This window comes from Botrytis fragariae, assembly GCF_013461495.1.
Source record: "Botrytis fragariae strain BVB16 chromosome Unknown tig00000061, whole genome shotgun sequence".
Taxonomy (NCBI): domain Eukaryota; kingdom Fungi; phylum Ascomycota; class Leotiomycetes; order Helotiales; family Sclerotiniaceae; genus Botrytis; species Botrytis fragariae.
The window spans coordinates 1,655,952-1,676,381 of NW_023500994.1; the positions used below are offsets into that span (position 1 = coordinate 1,655,952).

Genomic DNA, 20,430 nt, shown 5'->3' on the forward strand with positions numbered 1-20,430 from the left:
TCGTTTTTGGTAACTATCTCTGTTGATCCTTTGGTGAGGGGGCAATGTGAATGGTGGCAGAAAGCGCTTTATTATTGATTGTATTTGTCATTTTTCGTCATGCATGACGAGAAACAGGGACCATGAATCTCGAGACTTTCAGATTAAAAGCAGTTCATGGCTTAATGGGGATGATGCGGTACAAATTTGAAGCTTGAGCAATGCCTAAAGACCATTATGCTAAGCATTGGTAGACTTGAATTTTGATCTCAATCGTTTTACTTCGTGATTTTTTTGAGGGTATTTTGATTTTTCAACACTGACTCATTTCATTTTCTATCATCTGTAGCACTCAATCATTGTAAGACTCATGAATTTAAATTCCATAAGAACTCATACTTCAATTACGCTAACATGATATGTATCTATTATCCACTAAGCTTGAGCAGGAATAGACAACGCTTCGAGCGGAACATCTTCCTATGATTACCCATGAAATTCGAGAACAAGAAAGTTTCAAATAGTAAATAGTCATCGCTGAAAATTTGTTATAAAGACGATTTCTTTAAAATATGGCTATTATATAATAAATATATATTAAACATCAAGTATTATAGGTATCACCTCGCTGGTGATTATAACGTCTTTATAATAGATTTAATACATTTAGTAATATTATGTCTAATCTATTCTAGATTTAGAGCTACAAGAGCTATATATAATGTGTTCGTGTATTAGTGTACTAGTGCACTCACGTGTGCATATTCACTTGTATTGCTATAAGTATTATTTCTTGTTTGTATATAACAAAGTATTTAGTATCAAAAGACCTAAGCCCCGTGGAATAATATACTAAATATTAAATATTACTAGAACCTGGAGTTTGAATGAAGACAAGAAATTAATAAATCAAAACTATACTATCTATTTATCAATATATTAAGGGCCTTTATAGATTATATCGGTGATGCTTTGAATAGAAGATCTTTCTTTCATAGGCAAAATAGCCTAGTCGACTACAATTGATTATTAACAAGATAATTTCTATAATTGAAACTGACTCAGCAAGCGCTGTCGTTGTCATCGCCATTCTTTCATGGAAGTAAAACTATCTAGTAACTATTGAAAACTTATAGTCAATGGCGAGGCACGAGGTAACATTCGGAGTATTATTAAAATGAAGAGAGGGCATGGAAAAAGTTACAAGTATGCATATCTGGATTTTATAAGACTGCGACCTGCGTGAAATCCGAAAGTTGTAGGTTTAAATAAATGCAATTTCACCCAAACTGACTTTCCCAAAAGGCTATGCCCAGTATGAGAACGTTTGCGATATTAAAATTATACAATACCAAGACCATACGAGATTCCTTGATTATCAAGCGGTAGCAAAGGTGAAATAATAGAGCCGTTTCTCGTGCTCAATTATCTTGAGTTACTCCGCATTCTTCTTCTTTTTTGCGTGAGATTTCTCGTTTCTCTTCTCGTTCTTTCCGCAACTTCGTTTCCTCAATCTCCTTAACTTTGGCCCAGGTTTGAAAAGCATTCTTGTTCTGCGTACAACATATCACAACTTCTCGTGTAGCTAGAACATCCTCCAAGCAGTCGTGAATGGCACCTTTGTTCTTTCTAATCTCTAACTTGAGAAGTTCGGAGCACATTGTTGACAACCCCCAAGTTCGATTGAAGCCAACTTCTTTTTTTGCAAGAATCGCGGAGTCCACAATACGGGGGTGTATTATTCTTAGCGCATCCAAGTCATTTTCCAAAGCATGACCGATAAGGATTGTGTTAGCATCAATAAGTTCCCACAACTTGGATCGAGCCTCTTCCCAACCATCCAGTGCCTGACCTCGTGAGACAGCTTCATTGAGAGTGTGTATACTTATGCCATGGATGGATGATCTCATATCGTTAATGCGCTCTTTCGGACATATGAGATCATTAAGAATCACTGCACCTGAAACGAAGTCGACTGCGCAGAGTAAGATCGCTTCACCACCACCACCACTGGCTACTCCTGCCATTTCACAATCGATGACAACCGCCAGATGTTTGGGTTCATTAGAAGCAGCTGGGGTCTGTTGAAAGTCCTGGTGTCTGAATGATCTCAAGGGAAATTGGAAATCATGTATTGGCAAAGTCTGGCAACCGTGGGCGCCTGGCTCGCTTCCGTTGATCCAGCAGCATTTGTAAGGCTTTCTGACATTCTGCAGAGTTTGAATTATCAGTATAATCCTGGCACAAATTTTCGTCACACCTCAAAGAATAGACACGTACCCACTTGTTACGCTTGTATGGATGAAAGGTGCATGGCTTTTCGTAATCAATTCTTAGTTCTCGAACTATGGCCTAGTCAGTTTGAATTTTCAGAACTAGAATCAAGCATGGAAAACTTGCCGTTACAACGCTTGCATTTTCGAGAATCGACATAATCCGACTTATTATATAGTTGCATAATGTAATTGTTAAATTGGAGATCTTCTCGCGAATGACAATGTGAAGATAATGTGTCTAGCACCATCCGAGACTCAGATTCATGAAACGTTGACCAGAGTGATTCTACAACTGGTACAATCATCGCGACAGTAAAACTAGGAATTTGGGTTGGAGTGTAAGTGGAGATAATTGGAGTCAGAAGTTGATAATATCCGTCTGGAACCGTATGATTCAAATTTAAAGACGCGCCATTATGTTGACAGTGATTCATTTGGATGGATTGAGAAGGAGTTGCCTGTTGATATGGCGTTTGTCCAGAATTTGTATGGTTGGATCCCACTGGATGGAAAACATTGGATTTGCTTTGAATAGAATTCTTGTGAATCGATGAATTATTGACATGTTGTTCTAAACTTCTGTGGTCTTTGAAAGACCTTTGACAGAGGCTGCAGAAGGCCGACATGGTGTAATTTTGGAATTGATCAATTTAATTGTCCTTTTCGATCGATTGATTTGAGGTGGTTGCTGGTGAGCAAGATAGCTACAAAAAGAATTACCCCGCTTCCTTCCTACCTGAGTAGGCAACACAAAATTATGAGGTGGCACTGAGGTACAAAACTTGAAACCATATAATATCCAAGTTTGATTGGAAGTATTGTTGTTACATGGCGTCTTCATATCGTCCACCGAACAGAAACAAGTCAACAACACAATCATCGACATTAGGTATCTAGCCTAGCTAGGTACATCCTACCACAATCATTGACGGATCTCACCCATAGAGTTATGACAACAGGATCCCAACTTTTGGACACAGCTCAAACGTAGAAAAATAGCGAGATCAAACCAAAAAAATAGAGGCATCAAAAAGAGAGCTACTTGCCTCTGTTGTGTCGATTAGTAATCAGCTCGAGTGACTACTAAGTCTATCCCCCTCTTACCGAACACCCCTGCATTTCGGACATTTTTATCACCAAAAATCAAAAAAATTGAATTTTTTAACTTTTTTATTTATTAATATAATTCGATAAAATTAAGTATATAATATTATAATAATAAAACAAATATATTATAAAAAATTTAGATTTTTAATTAAGTTTTATTTAAAGTTATTAATAATTGAAATTTTATTTTTTATTTTATATATAATTCTTATATAAATAAAAATATTATTAAATTATTAATAATTTTTGAATGAAAATAATTAAAAATAAATTACAAATTTTAATTTTAGTTTTAAATTATAAACTATAAGAAAATACTTAAGAATATTACAAAATATTTTATAATTCTTGATTTATAAAAATTATTAATTAAATTGATATTTTTAATTTTTATAAATTTAAAAATCTTTAATATTATTAAATATAAAAATTATAAAAACTAAATACTTATATTTTTATATATTTTATAATATAAGATTTTGATTAAAATTTGTAATTTATTTTTAATTATTTTTAATTAAAAGTTATTAATAATTTAATAATATTTTTATTTATATAAAAATTATATATAAAATGAAAAACCGAATTTCAATTAAAAATATTTTCTAGTAAAAAATAGCTAAAAATTTAATATCTTTAGAATTGAATATTATTAATATAAAGATTATAATATTTCAATTTTATTATATTATATTCAATTATAATAAAAATATTAATAGATTAAAATGATGGTTTTTGGTGGTAAAGGTATTCGAAATGTAGGGGTGTTTGATAAATGAGGGGGTAGACTTATACTAGTACTTATAACAATCATCATATCTTGTTTGATTGAAGTTATAAAGTTATAAAATTGGAAATCTTGAATGTTATATCTAATATGCATATTCTCCATTAATTGGAACCGCCTCTCAATAATCTTAAAATCTTCGTAAAGAGCTCTTCGGAAATCACAAACGCGATCAAAACGCTTCCCCGACCCTGATTAACATTGCATGAGTTGATGCGCCCCGAGTTCTCTAACGAGCATCGAGAAGCGTTTGCCGTAACCCTACAGCAGTCATCGAGGTGCAAATTTTCGTGTCTTTATATCGAAAATTTATCAAATCCGCTTCCTCTTCTACTTTGGACAAATTATAATTTACTCGTCGACGTTCTTGTAGTGTTGGGTGAGTCATTGGTTCCAATTCTTAGCACCAATTCAAAAATGTTATGAAGATTCGCGATACTGTAACGACTCATATTCGTGAATCTAGGAAAAACTTCGATAGATATAAAGATTACACCTTCAATTGAAGAATTGTTCATGGCAGTTGTTGATTAATCGCGTGTTGAATTGAAATATATTCGGATGATCAGGAAGTGCGTAGGGTCGTGATAAACTATAGTATCTCATTTAAAATACCTATAGCTAGAGATGATTTTGACTATTCCATGCACAACCGTATGTATTGCAAAATTCATATTACCATTGTAATACTACTGCATAATTACTATTTTCAACACTTGAATCAACTAAGCATAACCACTAAGCATAACCACTGCGGTAGGCTGTCTTTACCTGATCCAACCCGTACCTGGACATCCACTCCGCAGATCGATAATACCCCTCAATCAAATGACCTATCTCACCAAATTCAGCCTCAAAATGACAAGTCACCTCTTGTGGCAAGATATAACGATGGCCTCTCCAGTCTTGGAAATGATACGGAGGAGCAAGAGGTGTCCGATCCCAATGATTCAAAAAATCCCAAGCTCGGATCTGGTACTGCCCGTAATATTCATTGAGCAATGTGAGATAGCCCATATCCCCTGCTCCCGTACTTGCAAATGTGAGGTGTTGAACAAGTGATCCAAGGTTGTCATCGAATGCCCAGTCTTGAGGAGATGAACAATGAGAGCCATAAGTGTGGCGGACATGTTCAACAATACCCGTGAATCCCAGACTATATATCGCCCATCAGCTTGTTTTCTAGATATATGATGCAAGAAATTGAGACCTTACGTGCTCACCCCTCCACCCATGGAATATCCAGCAATAATCAATTTCTTTGGCACTATGTTATGATCCTGCATTGTAGTGACTGCATCACCGAGAGCGGAGAAGACGACATCTTTCATTCCGTTCCACATGTCCAAGTAGAAACTGTGAACTCTATTCCCGTCATCGTATACAGGATATGGAAGATCCCACCAGTTCGGACCTTTACCATCAGTCCATGTGTTTACTAGAATCTCATCATCCGTGGACCCTTCAAAGGCAATGGTGATTGTATCCTGGTCGTTGACAAGAATAGCTTTGCGATTTTGATTGATACCGGTGTGAATCTCAATGATTTTTGAGGCGGAAACTGTATCGTAGTTGCGAAGATCGCTCTGCAGAGCAGCAACATCTGGAATTTCAGAGGCTCTCCAAAGTATCAAGGCAGCATATTTGACATCGTGCCAATCACTAGTTCCAGGATCGAGTTCTACCAGAGGCATATTTCATTAACTTAAAGGCTGTGTTCGATCAATATCAACTATTAACAAGCTCTTAGCAACAGACTTCGTATTGAATATGATGTTCACTGTCTGCTGGAAATTACGTGAGTTGTCGGTGGATATGTGATCATGTCGCAACTTACTGGTTATTATATTTTGAGCTGTCTTTTGCATTGAAAGTATTACGCGTGATGGGAGAATGCTTGTATTAATTGCTTTAAGGTTGCAAGGTATTAAATCTGATTTGCTTAGGATTATAATAATAAACCATTTAAAGGATGTATAATGGATACCCTCTGAGTTAACGAGTAGGTTGGACGGTTATAACACGGATATCTTCGGTTTGCCTTGTGATATCTATTAGCTAGCTTTATATTAGAATCGTTATAGATAATGTTTAGACAGAATATTAAGAAAGAGACTATCTAATGATTCAAAGTAATAAACATCTTTATAAATGATTAGAATAATATAGTTTAATACTAATAAGTATATTACAGAAGTAATCATAAACTTATCAGCATCCGCTCAATACAATAAAAGATAACTTATCTAGATCCATATCAGCTGTCCAACAACATTTGAACAAATTGATGTGACAGATTGCATTAAGGAACAAGACGTCGTATTATAATTCGGCTTATCTACAAAGCTGTGAGCCCTTAGCAGCGAAGTGTTTAAACCTTGCGAAAAATAACAAATTCGAGGATAGTCAATCAATCTATATCCTCAATTCTTCATAATATTAAGTGTTATAACTCAGCCCGCATATAGATAACTATTCAAAATAGACTACTTCCTTTCTAGCCCCTGTTCACACATTAAGAAGAAAGAAAAGAGTATGATTTAAAAGAGGTTAGAAGAGTTTAGTCTTGTAAAAAGGCTATCGTCATAATCCACTTCTATACCGCTCGTATACCATTTACGGGTCATATTCCGAGGGTGTGGTTGGTTCTGACATCCTTAAATCGATTGCTATATTTTAACTATTTTTCAGGATTATAAATTTTGGTTTTAGGATTAAAGACACGTTTAGTTAAATCTTGTAGTATTAATGAATCGTGATTACACATCAATACGCGAGATTATGATATATGAGGCGTCGAGGAGACTATGATTTTATATTTCAAAGGTTTGTTTTTTGAGTTGAGGCTTTTTGAAAAGAGGTGTTGTTTTGATTCAGCTGGTCTATACGCGGGATGGCTTTGGTGGCTGATATGTCCCAACTCAGCTTGAAGTTCAGCTATTGATATTATGCGGCTCGATATATAGGATATCTACTTTAGGATTTAAGAGTAAGTATCTTTTGATAATTGACTGTAATGCGGGCACTATCGTCAGGTCGTATGTATACACATCAGTCCACCGAAGGACTATTGACAATGAGCATGTGCGAAATCACCTTATCAAGAGCTGAGCAGCCGAGTTATAAGCCTATAACTATATATCTACAGCTGTTTCCCAGTGTGCTGATTGTTTTTAAACATTAACGCCAGATACATCGTCATTTGTTGTGCAAATTCCTCTTTCGTTCCTACATACATCGATAGCTCATTTCACAATGTCCGCGACAGTAGATTATGAAGACGACGAGGAGATGCTTCTCGATGATCTTAGCGGCATCAACGCGACAAGTCGTGCGGTCGACTTGTCGACACAAGACCGCCAGGGACTCTTGAACTTGGCCAAGCAACACCCAGACATCGTCATTTATCCTGTTATAGGCCTTTCTTTATCAATTTCTGCATTCGTCTTTACCTGGATATTCAGTAGGCAAATGTGGACTTGTCCTAATTGGACAAGTGATTGCCAGGTCAAGCCTGTTGTCGCCTTCCTCATTCAAAACTACGCAATCGTTCAGGGTGTTGTGAGCACAGTTCACGGGATAGGTTTGAGTACCCAAGCTTATTCGGTTTACACATTAGCTTCTGCATCACTATGGGCAGTATTTTCTCGGCGATCTCATCGACTTCACGACATTGACAGCTATCTTTCCGCCGCCGGAGGCTCACTACCAACACTTCCAAAGGCAATCTACAAATTCAGACGGAGTGGTGGTCTGTACATATTTCTTTATGTCTTTGTAGTGGCCATACTCGTTGCCACTGATGCGACAATTGTGGGGTTCTCATACAAGAGGCAGCAAGTTCCCGTGGTACGGCTGAGCAACTTCCCAATTGGAGGAGGCTGTGGCCTCAGATTCGGGCAACGGAATCCCTCAAACGCACTTCCCGGCCCTGCCACCGGCGCATTCAGCATGTATTCGTCTTGAAGCGCAAACCTCTCCTCGGAGCCGATGCAGCAATATAGACAATACTTCATCGATCGTACCATACTCGTGGAAAGAGGAATGTTGTCGGCCAGAGCTGTCTATATAGCGGAAGATATTCAGTGTACTGGCCGATTGATAAATATCACCAAACACACGGATGATACTATGACTGTTAACACTAGCCTCCCAGATAATGATTACCGAGTTTCTATCCGAAAGCAACCGCTCTTGACCGTGTATGTCGACAGTATTGAGAATAAGAACGCGACGAGAAGCATTTCAACCCTTGTATTTGCCTCCATCAATGGCACTATCGAAAGTGGCATGCTAACAAAATTTATGTACAAAAATTATCCCAGCAGTATCTCAGCCGTCGCCTGTACTGTAGATATCAACTTAGTGGACAGTTACGTTGATATTGGCACCGTTGGCAGTGCTACTGAGCGATCGAATCTCTCAACAGTCGAACACCTATCGGGGCCTCTAGCCTTTCGCAGAAACTTTGGATCTTCTGTACCAGTCCAGGCTGGACCAACAGCAGACCTTGCCATTTGGCTGGGTGTAGCTCCAACAGTGTTCGGAATGCAGGCTTACGGTGCACAGCCAATGTTCGGCTTGGACAGGTATAATAAGACAGGCGCACTTTTTGAACCTTACACCATGACATCCTCGGGCATGGGCAGGTCGTTCAAAATATCGCAAATCGGGGAGTTTATTCGCATTTGTACGGGCGCAATGGCAGTAGCGATGAGTAGAGAGTGGCTTGATACTCCCAACAACATCACTACCCAGGCAATGGATACCAAAATTGATACGGAACGGTCGTACATCCTACTAGGACCCTCCATCATCCTTTGGATCATGATGATTGCACTAGCAACAACGGTGGCTTGTATGCATCGACGGGGCTTCATTCCTGTCATGAATGTGGCGGAGGTGAGCGAACTGGTTGCGTTCAGCCAAACCGTAGACATAGCAGAAGCAGCAAAGAAAGCGACATCAAATAAAAGAGAATTTGTTGGAATGTTGAGAATCAAATATGGCGTGTCTAATGACGGGACTGGGTCGATCGGTTTGTGGAAGCCAGAGAAAGCACGACAATTCATGAAATACTAACTATTATTCCGAAGGATTTTAATTAGATCATTCATATTCAGTAATAGGAGTAGTGTCGATTAGTGTTATAGTAGCTAATATCAAAGTTATTCATATGATATCAATATATACAAAAAGTAATATACTAACATGGTTTAACACCGAATATACTATATCATCAAATATACTACTTCAAAATACACCTAAATTAATTGTTTTTTAATATTTGCATTTTAATAACGAATTATTATTTTAATCGAAAAAACATATATTAAATAATTAAAAAAGATAAAATATTCAGAAACCTAATTTTTATATTCATATTTCTATTATATTTCTACGAGTAGAAAAATCGAGATTATTACAATTTCTATTATAAAAAACCCTTTTTAATAATAATTCTTATTTTAATTTAAATTCTTAAAAAACTATTTGATTTTTACATTATTTATATAAATGAATATAATAATTTCTTTAGAAAATTAAATTATATTAATAAATAAAGGAAGTATATAGTTATATATCGATGTATTTTGTATGTATTATTTTAATTAAAAATAATATAACATATTATCATGGAGAATAGCTATATTACTTAGTTATCTTAATTAGGAAGTAGGTATATATAGTAATAATAAACTAGATTAACTTGAGATATAATTATAAGAATTATATCTACTTTATATAACGTAACTTATAGTGAACCGGGTCATATAGGGAACCGGGTCAGGTACCTGTGACGATTCGGCCTTAAGCCTTGATTAGTCACTCATTTACCCCACTAGACAGAACAAATCACTTCGTCTAATCTTGATCCTATTTTGGTTCTATTCAGGCCCTATTTAATAGGATCTATAAAAGCTCTCTTCAGATTCATTTTTTATATAATAGTTTATTATTCTTTAGTTATAATAATTAATTCATTTTATTATTATAATTTGATTTTATTGTTATTATATTATAATAAACTTTTAATACCTTTAAAAAGGATAGAATATTCTTTGAGAAAATTATAATATTTAATTAATTATATTTCTTTAGGGTTATTAAATTAATAATTTATTTAAACAATATTATTTAATTATTATTAATTAATAATATCTTTCTATTGAATATTAATATACTAATAATATAATGAAAGCTATAATTTAGAATAATAGTTTTAGTAAAAACAGAAAGCTAGTATAGGAAATATATTGTATAAAGAAAACAAAGAAATAGAACCCAATTAATTCGATCCTTTTTTTTCAGATTTGTTAAAATAAAACTTTTTGAATTTTTTTAATACTAATATAATAATAATAGTTAAACTTCAAAAGCTATTTTTGAAATAGTTATTAAAATAAGGAATATATAATAAAAACCGTTATTACTCAAAAATAATTAAATAGACTATAATATTGAATCTATTAAAACTCTATTTATAATATAAAAATATTTTCAAAAATCCTATAGAAATTTTTCCTTCAATTAAGATATATAATAGCTTTATAATTTCCTTTACTTTTAAAATAAAATTAAATACTAAAATGAAAAACCTAGAACCTCTAAATAATAAAATTAATTTTATATTTAAAATATAAAGATTGTTTATTAAAAGAAAACTTCTTAATAATATTAATTATTATTTAGATAAAAATATTAAAGTAAAAGCTATCTTTCAATAAACTATAAAAAAGCTTAGAAATATTTTAAGTTTAAAATAATATATAAAAACTTTAAAACATTTATAGAATCTTTAAATTATTTTAAAGATATATATTTAGTTTTTAATTAATTGGAATTAGTTATTGAGGAATTTTGAGCTTTGAAAATGAATAATAATATATTCTATCAATTCTATATCTAATTTTTAGAATTAGTTATAGAATCGAATTAATCAAAGGAAAATCTTTATAAAAAATTAGTTATAAAGATATTTCTATTATTGAAGAATACAATTATTATTATTATAAATAGTTATCTTGATTTTCAAAAATATATTTTTTATTTAATTAATGTAGATATAAGAATATATATCAATTATCTAAAGAACTTAATAATATTAAAGTAAACATTTTGATACTCAAAAAGATTATTTTCAAATTCTTTATAATCTAATAGGGCATTAAATCAAAAAAAATCTGTTTTTATTGGCCTATTAAAGAAAGTTTTATAATTCCTGGAGTTTTATTTAATTAGAAATCTTATCTCCTTAAAATCTTAGGAAAATACTTTATATACAGCATTCCTAATTGAAGTAAAGATTATAAATATTTAATAAAAATTAATAAATTAACAAAATAAAAGAAAATTTCCCTATTATAAATAATTAATTATATTTAGAACTAATCTTTGATTCTGATTTATATAAATTAGGAAAAGATTAGTCCTTAAAAAAGTCTTTATTTAAGGATTTCAATATATCAGAAATATTGATTTTAGGAATTTTATAGGGAGAAATAGTTTTACTATTTTTTGCTAATTACAAACTAATAGCTTCCAAATCCATTATTATATATTAACAAATATTAATACTAATATTTATCTTTTTATTAATACTTAGTTTACTTAATAAATCTCTAAATATATAAATATTCTAATACAAGCTTTAAATTATTATATAGATATTTAGAGCTATAATAAACAATTAGGGGTTTTTATTATTTATACTATTTATCTCATTTTATGTTTAAATAATAAAACCTTTTTAGAATACTCTTTTTATTAATTAATATAAAAAGAGATTTAATTCTAGAAAATAAATAATTGAAATCCTATAATATTATTTCATAATTTTATAATCATATATTAATATAGCTTATTAGTTTTTTTATAGTATTTAATTTCTCGAATAACTTCAATATCCCCTGTAGCTCTTTAAATTAATTAAAGTTATTTAATAATACTAAATATCAAATAGATCTTTATTACTATAAAGCTCTTTTTAATATTAGTTTTATTAATTTTTTTTAATTATCTTAAATTAGGTTTATTATATAATATAATTAGATTATCAGAAATAATTTTAAACTTATGAACAAATTGATTATAGAATAGAAAATTCAAGAAATCTTGATTTTCTTTGAAAACTTGAATAGGATTAAGATTAATAATTTGGTTTTATTGAATAGAACTAAAATCTTTATTCTCAATTATTTGTTTTCTAAAAATAAACTATCAAATCCTTTACCAAATTATTCTATGGATATTATAATTATTATTATTAAAGCTTTTAAATTATATATTTATTATTATAATAATACTATATTTGTTATTTATATATACAAAATTAATAATATATTGAAAAATCGCTTATATAATATAAAACCTATAGAATTGGAAAAATTGTATTTACAAATATCTATAGTATATTACTTATAATTAGATATTTTCTCAAAAAACAAATCAAACAAACTTCCTGAATATACTCTTTATAATTATTGAATCGAAATCCCTAATAATATATATCTCAAAATAAGCTCTATTTATAATATATTTATAGAAAAATTATTAATAATAAAAGAATATATTACAAAAAATCTAAAAAAGGGATTTATTGAACCTAATTTATTTCTTTTTGTAGTTTCTGTATTATTTGTATTTAAACTAAATAGCAATTTACGATTCTATATAAATTTTCAATATTTTAATATTATTATTAAACAAAATAAATATTCTTTATTATTAATTAATAAGACTTTAATTTATATATCTAAAGCAAAAATATTTATAAAGTTTAATATCCATTAGATTTTCTATCGAATAAGAATATATTCTAATTTAAAAGATTTGATTATATTTTGTATTTGTTATAATATATATAAATATAAAATCTTATTATTTAATTTTATAAATGATTTATTATATATCAGAAATATATAAATAATATATTATTCAATCTCCTTAATATTATTTGTATTATTTATTTGAATGATATTTTTATATACTCTAAGAATATATAGAAATATAAGTAATATATTATTCAAGTTCTGGATTGATTATGGAAAGCTGAATTACAAATTAATATAAATAAATATGAATTTAAAGTTATAAAAACTAAATACTTGGGGTTTATTATTAGTATTAATAAAATCAAAATTGATTTAAAAAGATTGATATAATCAAAGAATAGAAATTATTAATTAATATTTGAGGAATATAATCCTTTTTAGGATTCTATAACTTTTATTAATAATTTATTCAAGATTTCAAAAGAATAATTAAATCTTTTATTTAATTAATAAAGAAAAATATTCAATTTGCTTAGGATTTAGAGTATAAAAAAAGTTTCAAAGAATTAAAATGCAAATTGATATAAACGCTTGTTCTTTGATATTATTATATCGAGAAATAAACTATAATTGAAACGAATATATCTAATAATGTAATAAACGGAATTCTTTCTCAATTATAGAAAAACAATTAATAATACCCTATAATATTTTTTATTAAAATAATACTTCTAGTAGAAATGAATTATATAATATTTGATAAAAAGATATTAGTTATTATAAAAGCTTTCAAGATTTGGTATATTGAATATATAGTGATTCCTTATTATATCAAGATTTATATCAATTATAAAGTATTAGAATATTTTATAACTAAGAAGATTCTTAATCAATATTAAATTGAGTAAACTAAGATTCTGTTAAATTTCTAGTTCGAGATTATATATCAATTAGAAATAAATAATATTATAATAGATGCTCTAAGCTATTGAAAGTAAAAAACTATTAAGTAAAAGATTAAATGTTTAGAATAACGGACTTAAATCTTTTTATTAGATACAATTCTTGACTAATAAATTATTAATAAACTCAATATAGAGGGGAGGAAGTAATAGAGTTATTATCTATTGATATTAATAATATAAATTTAATAAACAAAATTCTATATACTAATTGAAATTATATATCTATTTAATCCAAATATGATTTAGTAATTAAATTCAAAAAGAATTATTTAATAAAGAATGAGCTCTTTTTTTATAAGAATTATTTAATAATTCTAAATAAGAATAATTTATATATCAAAATTATAGAAGAAGTTTATATTCAAATCTCTTTAGCTTATTTTGATAAGATAAAGATTAAACTAATTCTAAGAAAAAGATATTTTTGAAAGAATATATTAGATTTTATTGATTAATATATTAATAATTATATTATCTATTATAACTTTTATATCTTTAAAGATAAAATATTAGAATTCTTTTAGTCTTTGTTTATATTCTCTTAACTATAAGTAGATATATTTATAAACTTTAAATCCTTTTCTATTAATAAATTAGGATATAATAATATCTTTATAATAATAAATAGATTATTGAAATAATTGATATTTATATTATATTATAAAACAATTATAATTAAAGATATAATAATTATATATTTCAATTATATATATTAATAAAAAAGTATTTTATCAATAATAATTTCCAATCAGGGTTTCTAATTTATCTTAAGTTTTTGGAAAGAGTTTATTTGCATTTTGGAAGTCAAATTGAAGCTATCTATAATTTATTATTTTCAAATAGATGGGTAAATAGAAATCATAAACCAATATTTAGATTAGTGTTTATATCCTTATATCAACTATTATTAGAACAATTAATTCGATTTGCTATATATTATGAATTATACTTAACTTACTTTCCCTTATAAGAGTTTAGAAATGTTCTTATTCAAACTTCAAAATGGATATTTTTCTATTACTTCTTTTGATTAGAATAGATCTATAATATTTCCTATTCTTATAATACAAATTTTTTTTTTTCAAAAAGATATATAAGCTTTTGTGATTAGAATATATAAAGCCTAAAAATAGTAAAAAGGATTATTTTCAAATCTTAAGAAAAGAAAAGAAAAGATATAAATAAATATAGATAACCTATTAACTTTGTTATAAGAAATAAAGTTTATATTATTATTAGGAACTTTGCTATCAAAAGATTTAATAGAAAATTGGATTTATAAATAATAGGATTCTATATTATTTTGGCAAAAAAAGAATATTTATATTATTTAGATTTATTTGAAAGTATAAAAGTTTATAAGATCTTTTTCTTTAACAAGTTATACTTAGTTTTTAATAATTCTGTTTTTGGTCAAAAAATAGATTCCTTGTCTCTTATTATAATATCTGCAGACACTGAATTCGAAGTATAAGATATATTAGCTTTCAAGATTATTCAAAATGAGGTTTGATATAAGATTAAATAGGTAAGCTATAATAATGACTTTATATAATATTATTGTAGTGATATTATATATGCTTTATATAAGATAAGAAGTTTCTATTTGTAATATTCTTATGTTATTAGATTATTAAAGAATTTATTTAATTGAATAATAAATTAGAAAAAGAGTATCAATAGTTATAACAAATTTTTGAATAGAAAACTTATAAGTTTATATTAAAAATAGATTTATTTAATAAGCTTATTCTTTATCAAAAAAAATAAAAGTATAAACTATTTTATAAATCTTATCAAAAGTTGTTTACTTTATTTTGCTTTTTATTAAAAAATTTTTATATTTGTTTTATTCTTTTTCTCTTTTGAAATTTATTTTATAAATCAATTTATTTAAATTAAATCAATTTTTGATTCAATTTGGAAACAAAAATTTTTGTAATATTTTAAGTTATTCATAATATATTTAATTCCCAAATTATATATCTCAAATCCTTTATAATCTTTATTTCCCTTTTTCTCTGTAATTCTATATCCCACTTTAGAACTAGATAACAATATACAAAACCTATTTGATTAGTAGCTTTGTATTACTAGTCTTTTTATCACAAATATTAATATTATCAGCCTCCACACAGATAAAATTATTATATTTATAGATATCTTTAATTATTTTGCTATAAATCCTAAATTGTTAAAACAAATATAAATTGAAATGATAGATATGACTAAAGTGTAAATAATATAATTAAAAGATTTATAAATGATTTTATAGCAAAAGTAAATATTTATAATAAAAAGAAAAAGTTTTATAAATATTTGAATATAATAAAAAAGGATATGAATATTAAATATTTCTAATTTGTTATTATAACTAATTAAGGAATTTATTTTATAAGAGAACTTAGATTTGTAATTAAATGTTTAAAGAGATTTGTGGATTCAAAAAGTTGAGTTATAATAAAAACTATCAAATATAATAAAAGATAAAGAAATAATATTATTAGTTTCAAAAATTTCGCTTATTTTCTTAATTTGATATTTAATAATTTAAATATTTATTATATACTAAATATAGTTATTATAAAGCAATTTGAAAGAATTGAAAACGGTTAATATAATGAAATCAGATTCCTGGGTATTATTATTATGAATTTTAAAAGAGTTTATGAATTTATACTCAAATCTTCTATTTTTTGTTTTTCCTATAAACTTTTGTTATTATAGAAATATAATATATATATATTGCTCTTTAGTTTTTATAACAAATAGAAAGTTTCTGAATTATATTTCTTTATTAGTTTTTAGTTTTAAAGAAAAGGAAAAAGATATAATAGTTAGTATATATTATAAATCATTAATGATATTTTAAATTATAATCAAAAAACTTGAATTATAATAATAATATTATTATATTAAGTATATAAAAATCTAATTGAAATTCTTAATAGTGATAATAAAGAATTCTTCATTATTTTCTTTAAGAAAAGAAAATCGATTAAATAAGGAATAGAAAATATAATAATAATAAAAAAGGAATTGGGCTTATTATAAATAAAAAAAACAAAGTAGATTTGAGAATAAGTTAATTCTTGAAAGAGGAATAATATAATGATTCAGTTTTAAATTTTGATTAATCATTTATTTACTTCATTAGGCAAAACAAATTATTTGTTTAATTTTAATTCTATTTTAATTCTATTTAGGCTTTATCTAATAGAATTTATAAAAGTCTTCTTCAAGCTTATTCTTTGTATAGTAATTTGGTATTCTCTAGTTATAATAATTAATTTATTCTATTACTATAACTTGACTCCGTTGTCGTCACAGTACCTTTACACCAAAATTTGTATGTAAAGGTACTTAGAGCGATTTTTTATAACTCTATAAATACTAGAAATATAGTTTCGATATTTTGAAGTATGATATATTCAATATAAATATTTAATATAACAAAATTTTATAGAGATATAATGTTTTTTAATAAAGATATTAAAGTTTCTTTTAAATTTTCGGTTTTACCTAATAAAAATTACTATGAGAATTTTTGAAATCGTATTAATTCAAGAACAATATTATTAAAAAGTGTTCTATAACTTTAATACTACATTTTTATTAGATATTAAGCCTAATTATCAAAAAAAATTAAATTATCTTTAATATCCATAGAGATATAAAAAGTCGCTCTAAGTACCTTTACATACAAATTTTAGTGTAAAGGTACCTGACCCGGTTCCCCATATGACCCGGTTCACTATAAGTTACGTTAATATAGTTTATTAGTATTACAACGGATTAATAACAGGCTATAGAATTACTAACTTATAGACTATAATAGTATTATAGATCTTAATGATTTAGTTATAGTATATTAAAAGACACTAGGTATCTAAAAAAAGTTTTAAGTATATATATAATATTAATTATAGGATATTCTAGAAATCTAAAATATAATTCTCAGAATAATAGATTTTAGAAAAGATAAAATATAATAAGCAAAAAGACTTTATTAGAATTAATAATATCCTAAAGAATTAGTTTTAGAATAAAAGAATAAATTAGAATAATAAGAATTACAAAATTAATGTTTTATAATAAATAGTTTAAAAACAATAATACTTTAAGAATAATTAGTTATTTTAACTATCCAAATAAAACAAAGATTTATATAAAAGAATAAGTTTTATTATAATATAAAGCTTTATACTTAAAAACAATTATTAATTTTATTAACTATAGTTATAAGAATTATAACTAGTTATAATTTTATTGAATTCCTATTTAAAGTTTAATTTAAATTATTTCAAGAAATCTTTAGATATTTCCATATAATTCTAAAAGTAGTTCCTATAATACTTTGAATATTATTTCTATTTCAAATATTAATTCAATAAATTATTACTAAATATAGTATTCAGAAATCTTATTATAAATTAATCTATATTAATAATAAATATCATTAATATTAAAATAATTAATATTTTAAAAAAGATTATTATTAATAAAACTCTTAAAATAGTTTTATTAAATAAATATTAAAATAATTAATAGAAACTCAATATTTTTTTATATAATTAGAAATCTATTTTAGATTTAATAAAAAAATTTTATAATTATAGAATCTAAAAATATATAAATTATATTTTATTTATAAAAAGAAATAAGCAAATAAATTCAATTATATTTATAGAACTATTTCGAGTATAATAATAAGAATTATATATAATTTATATAAACAACCTTTAATAGTTTTGAAGATTTTAAGATAGAGATTTATAGAATCTTTAGGAATTCCAATAAACTAAAAATAATAAAAAATAAAATCTTCAATTTTAAACAAATAGAATTAATATTAAAGTATATTATAAAATTCCAAAGATATATAGAAATAATCAAATAGAATAATATTATTATTATAAATTACTATTATAAAAAACTTAAACTAAAAGTTAAACTAAAATTAAAAAGATTTACTAAGAATATAAATTTGAATAATTTAATTTAGAACTTTATCAAATTAGATAATTATTTTTATAGATATTAATAAAATCAAAGATTGTATAAACTCTAAGGAAATCAAAAATAAGGGTGTTATTGTAAAAATAAGAATAAACTATATTACAATCTATAAAAATATAGAGATTTTATAAAATTAGATATTATATATTATATATTTAGGAATAATAATTAGAAAAAAGAACAAAAATAAAAAAATAATTTATACTTTAAATATGAAAAAGTAGAATATTAAACAGCAAAATATTAAAATAAGAAAATAAAAAATAAAAAAGCAATTTTAAGAATAAATTCAATAAAAACCAATTTAATATTATTTTTATATTATAATTATATATTATAAATATAATAAAACTAATTATATTATTACCAGCTTATAAAAGTAAACTCAAAGAAAAAAAGGAAATCAAATATTTATTATAAATAAACAAAGATTTATAATTAGAAGAATTATAATCAATCTAAGAGATTAATTAATAAAATCATTATATCTAGAAATTTGAGAATATAAATAAAGAAACTATTAATAAAGATTTCAATATAATAAATATTAAGAAAAAAGAAATATATAAAATGAAATATATTAATTAATATTAAATCCTATAATTTGAAATTATTATAAATATATTCTTTATAGAGAGAATTAGTGTAGAATATTTTCAATAATCAAATAAAAAAGAATTATAGGAAATATTCTATTAATATATATTTGAATAGAATAAAAACAAGGATTTGTTTTTATACTAAAAAATCAAAAAAGAATATTATATTTAAACTTAGATTATATTATTATTATTAATTATAAGTATAATAATAAAAGTTATTTAAGGAATCTATTGATATACTTTATAAAAAGATTTATTTAATAATAAAACAAGATCAAGAATAAGTATTATATATTTAAGAAAAAGAAATCTTAATAAATAATATTTACTAATAAAATCATTTAGGATAATGGGGATAAGTAAGTTAGATTATAATTAAATATTATAGAATAAATAAAACAAATCTATTACAAAATCAAGATAAATAAATAAGTATAAATTGTTATAATAAATTCAAAGGTTATAAAATTTTTTATTATATTAGAAACTATAAAGTATTTAGGAATTTCATTTTAATAGAAATAGAATCTTTATTAATAACAATTAGTTAATAAATAATTAATAAAATCTAATAGAAATATTTTATAGGAAATATAATTAATATAAATAAATATAATTTAATATTCGGAGATTATATAGTTTAATATTATACTATTAGATTAATAATAGATTATTTTAGAAATATTATAATTGAGGGTATATAATTCTATAATAAATTGATTATTAGAAATAATAATATTTGATTAGTATAAAACAATTATAGAGATATATTTAAAATATTTGTGAGATGTAATATATATTAAAAAGAATTAAATACAAATAATATAGGTAATGTAGAATATTTAGTTTAGAGTTCTTTATTAAAAGCAAAGGTTAGTATACTTCTTTTATAAATATAAAAACTGATGATATGGTAGGAAA

The 20,430-nt window shown here is 25.8% G+C and overlaps 2 protein-coding genes across 2 annotated transcripts; both read right to left on the reverse strand.

Annotated features, from left to right (window-relative positions):
• Window positions 1-1,400: 1,400 nt before the first annotated feature.
• On the reverse strand, window positions 1,401-2,881 carry Bfra_008615 (putative rna protein; the record flags this gene model as incomplete). Its single annotated transcript, XM_037338973.1, has 3 exons — window positions 1,401-2,189; window positions 2,260-2,324; window positions 2,386-2,881. The coding sequence occupies 3 exons, from the start codon at window positions 2,879-2,881 to the stop codon at window positions 1,401-1,403; spliced, it is 1,350 nt and encodes a 449-aa protein (XP_037192279.1).
• A 2,006-nt stretch (window positions 2,882-4,887) lies between these two features.
• On the reverse strand, window positions 4,888-5,843 carry Bfra_008616 (uncharacterized protein; the record flags this gene model as incomplete). The annotated part of the gene is made up of 2 exons (XM_037338974.1): window positions 4,888-5,305; window positions 5,365-5,843. The coding sequence occupies 2 exons, from the start codon at window positions 5,841-5,843 to the stop codon at window positions 4,888-4,890; spliced, it is 897 nt and encodes a 298-aa protein (XP_037192280.1).
• Between the last annotated feature and the right edge of the window lie 14,587 nt (window positions 5,844-20,430).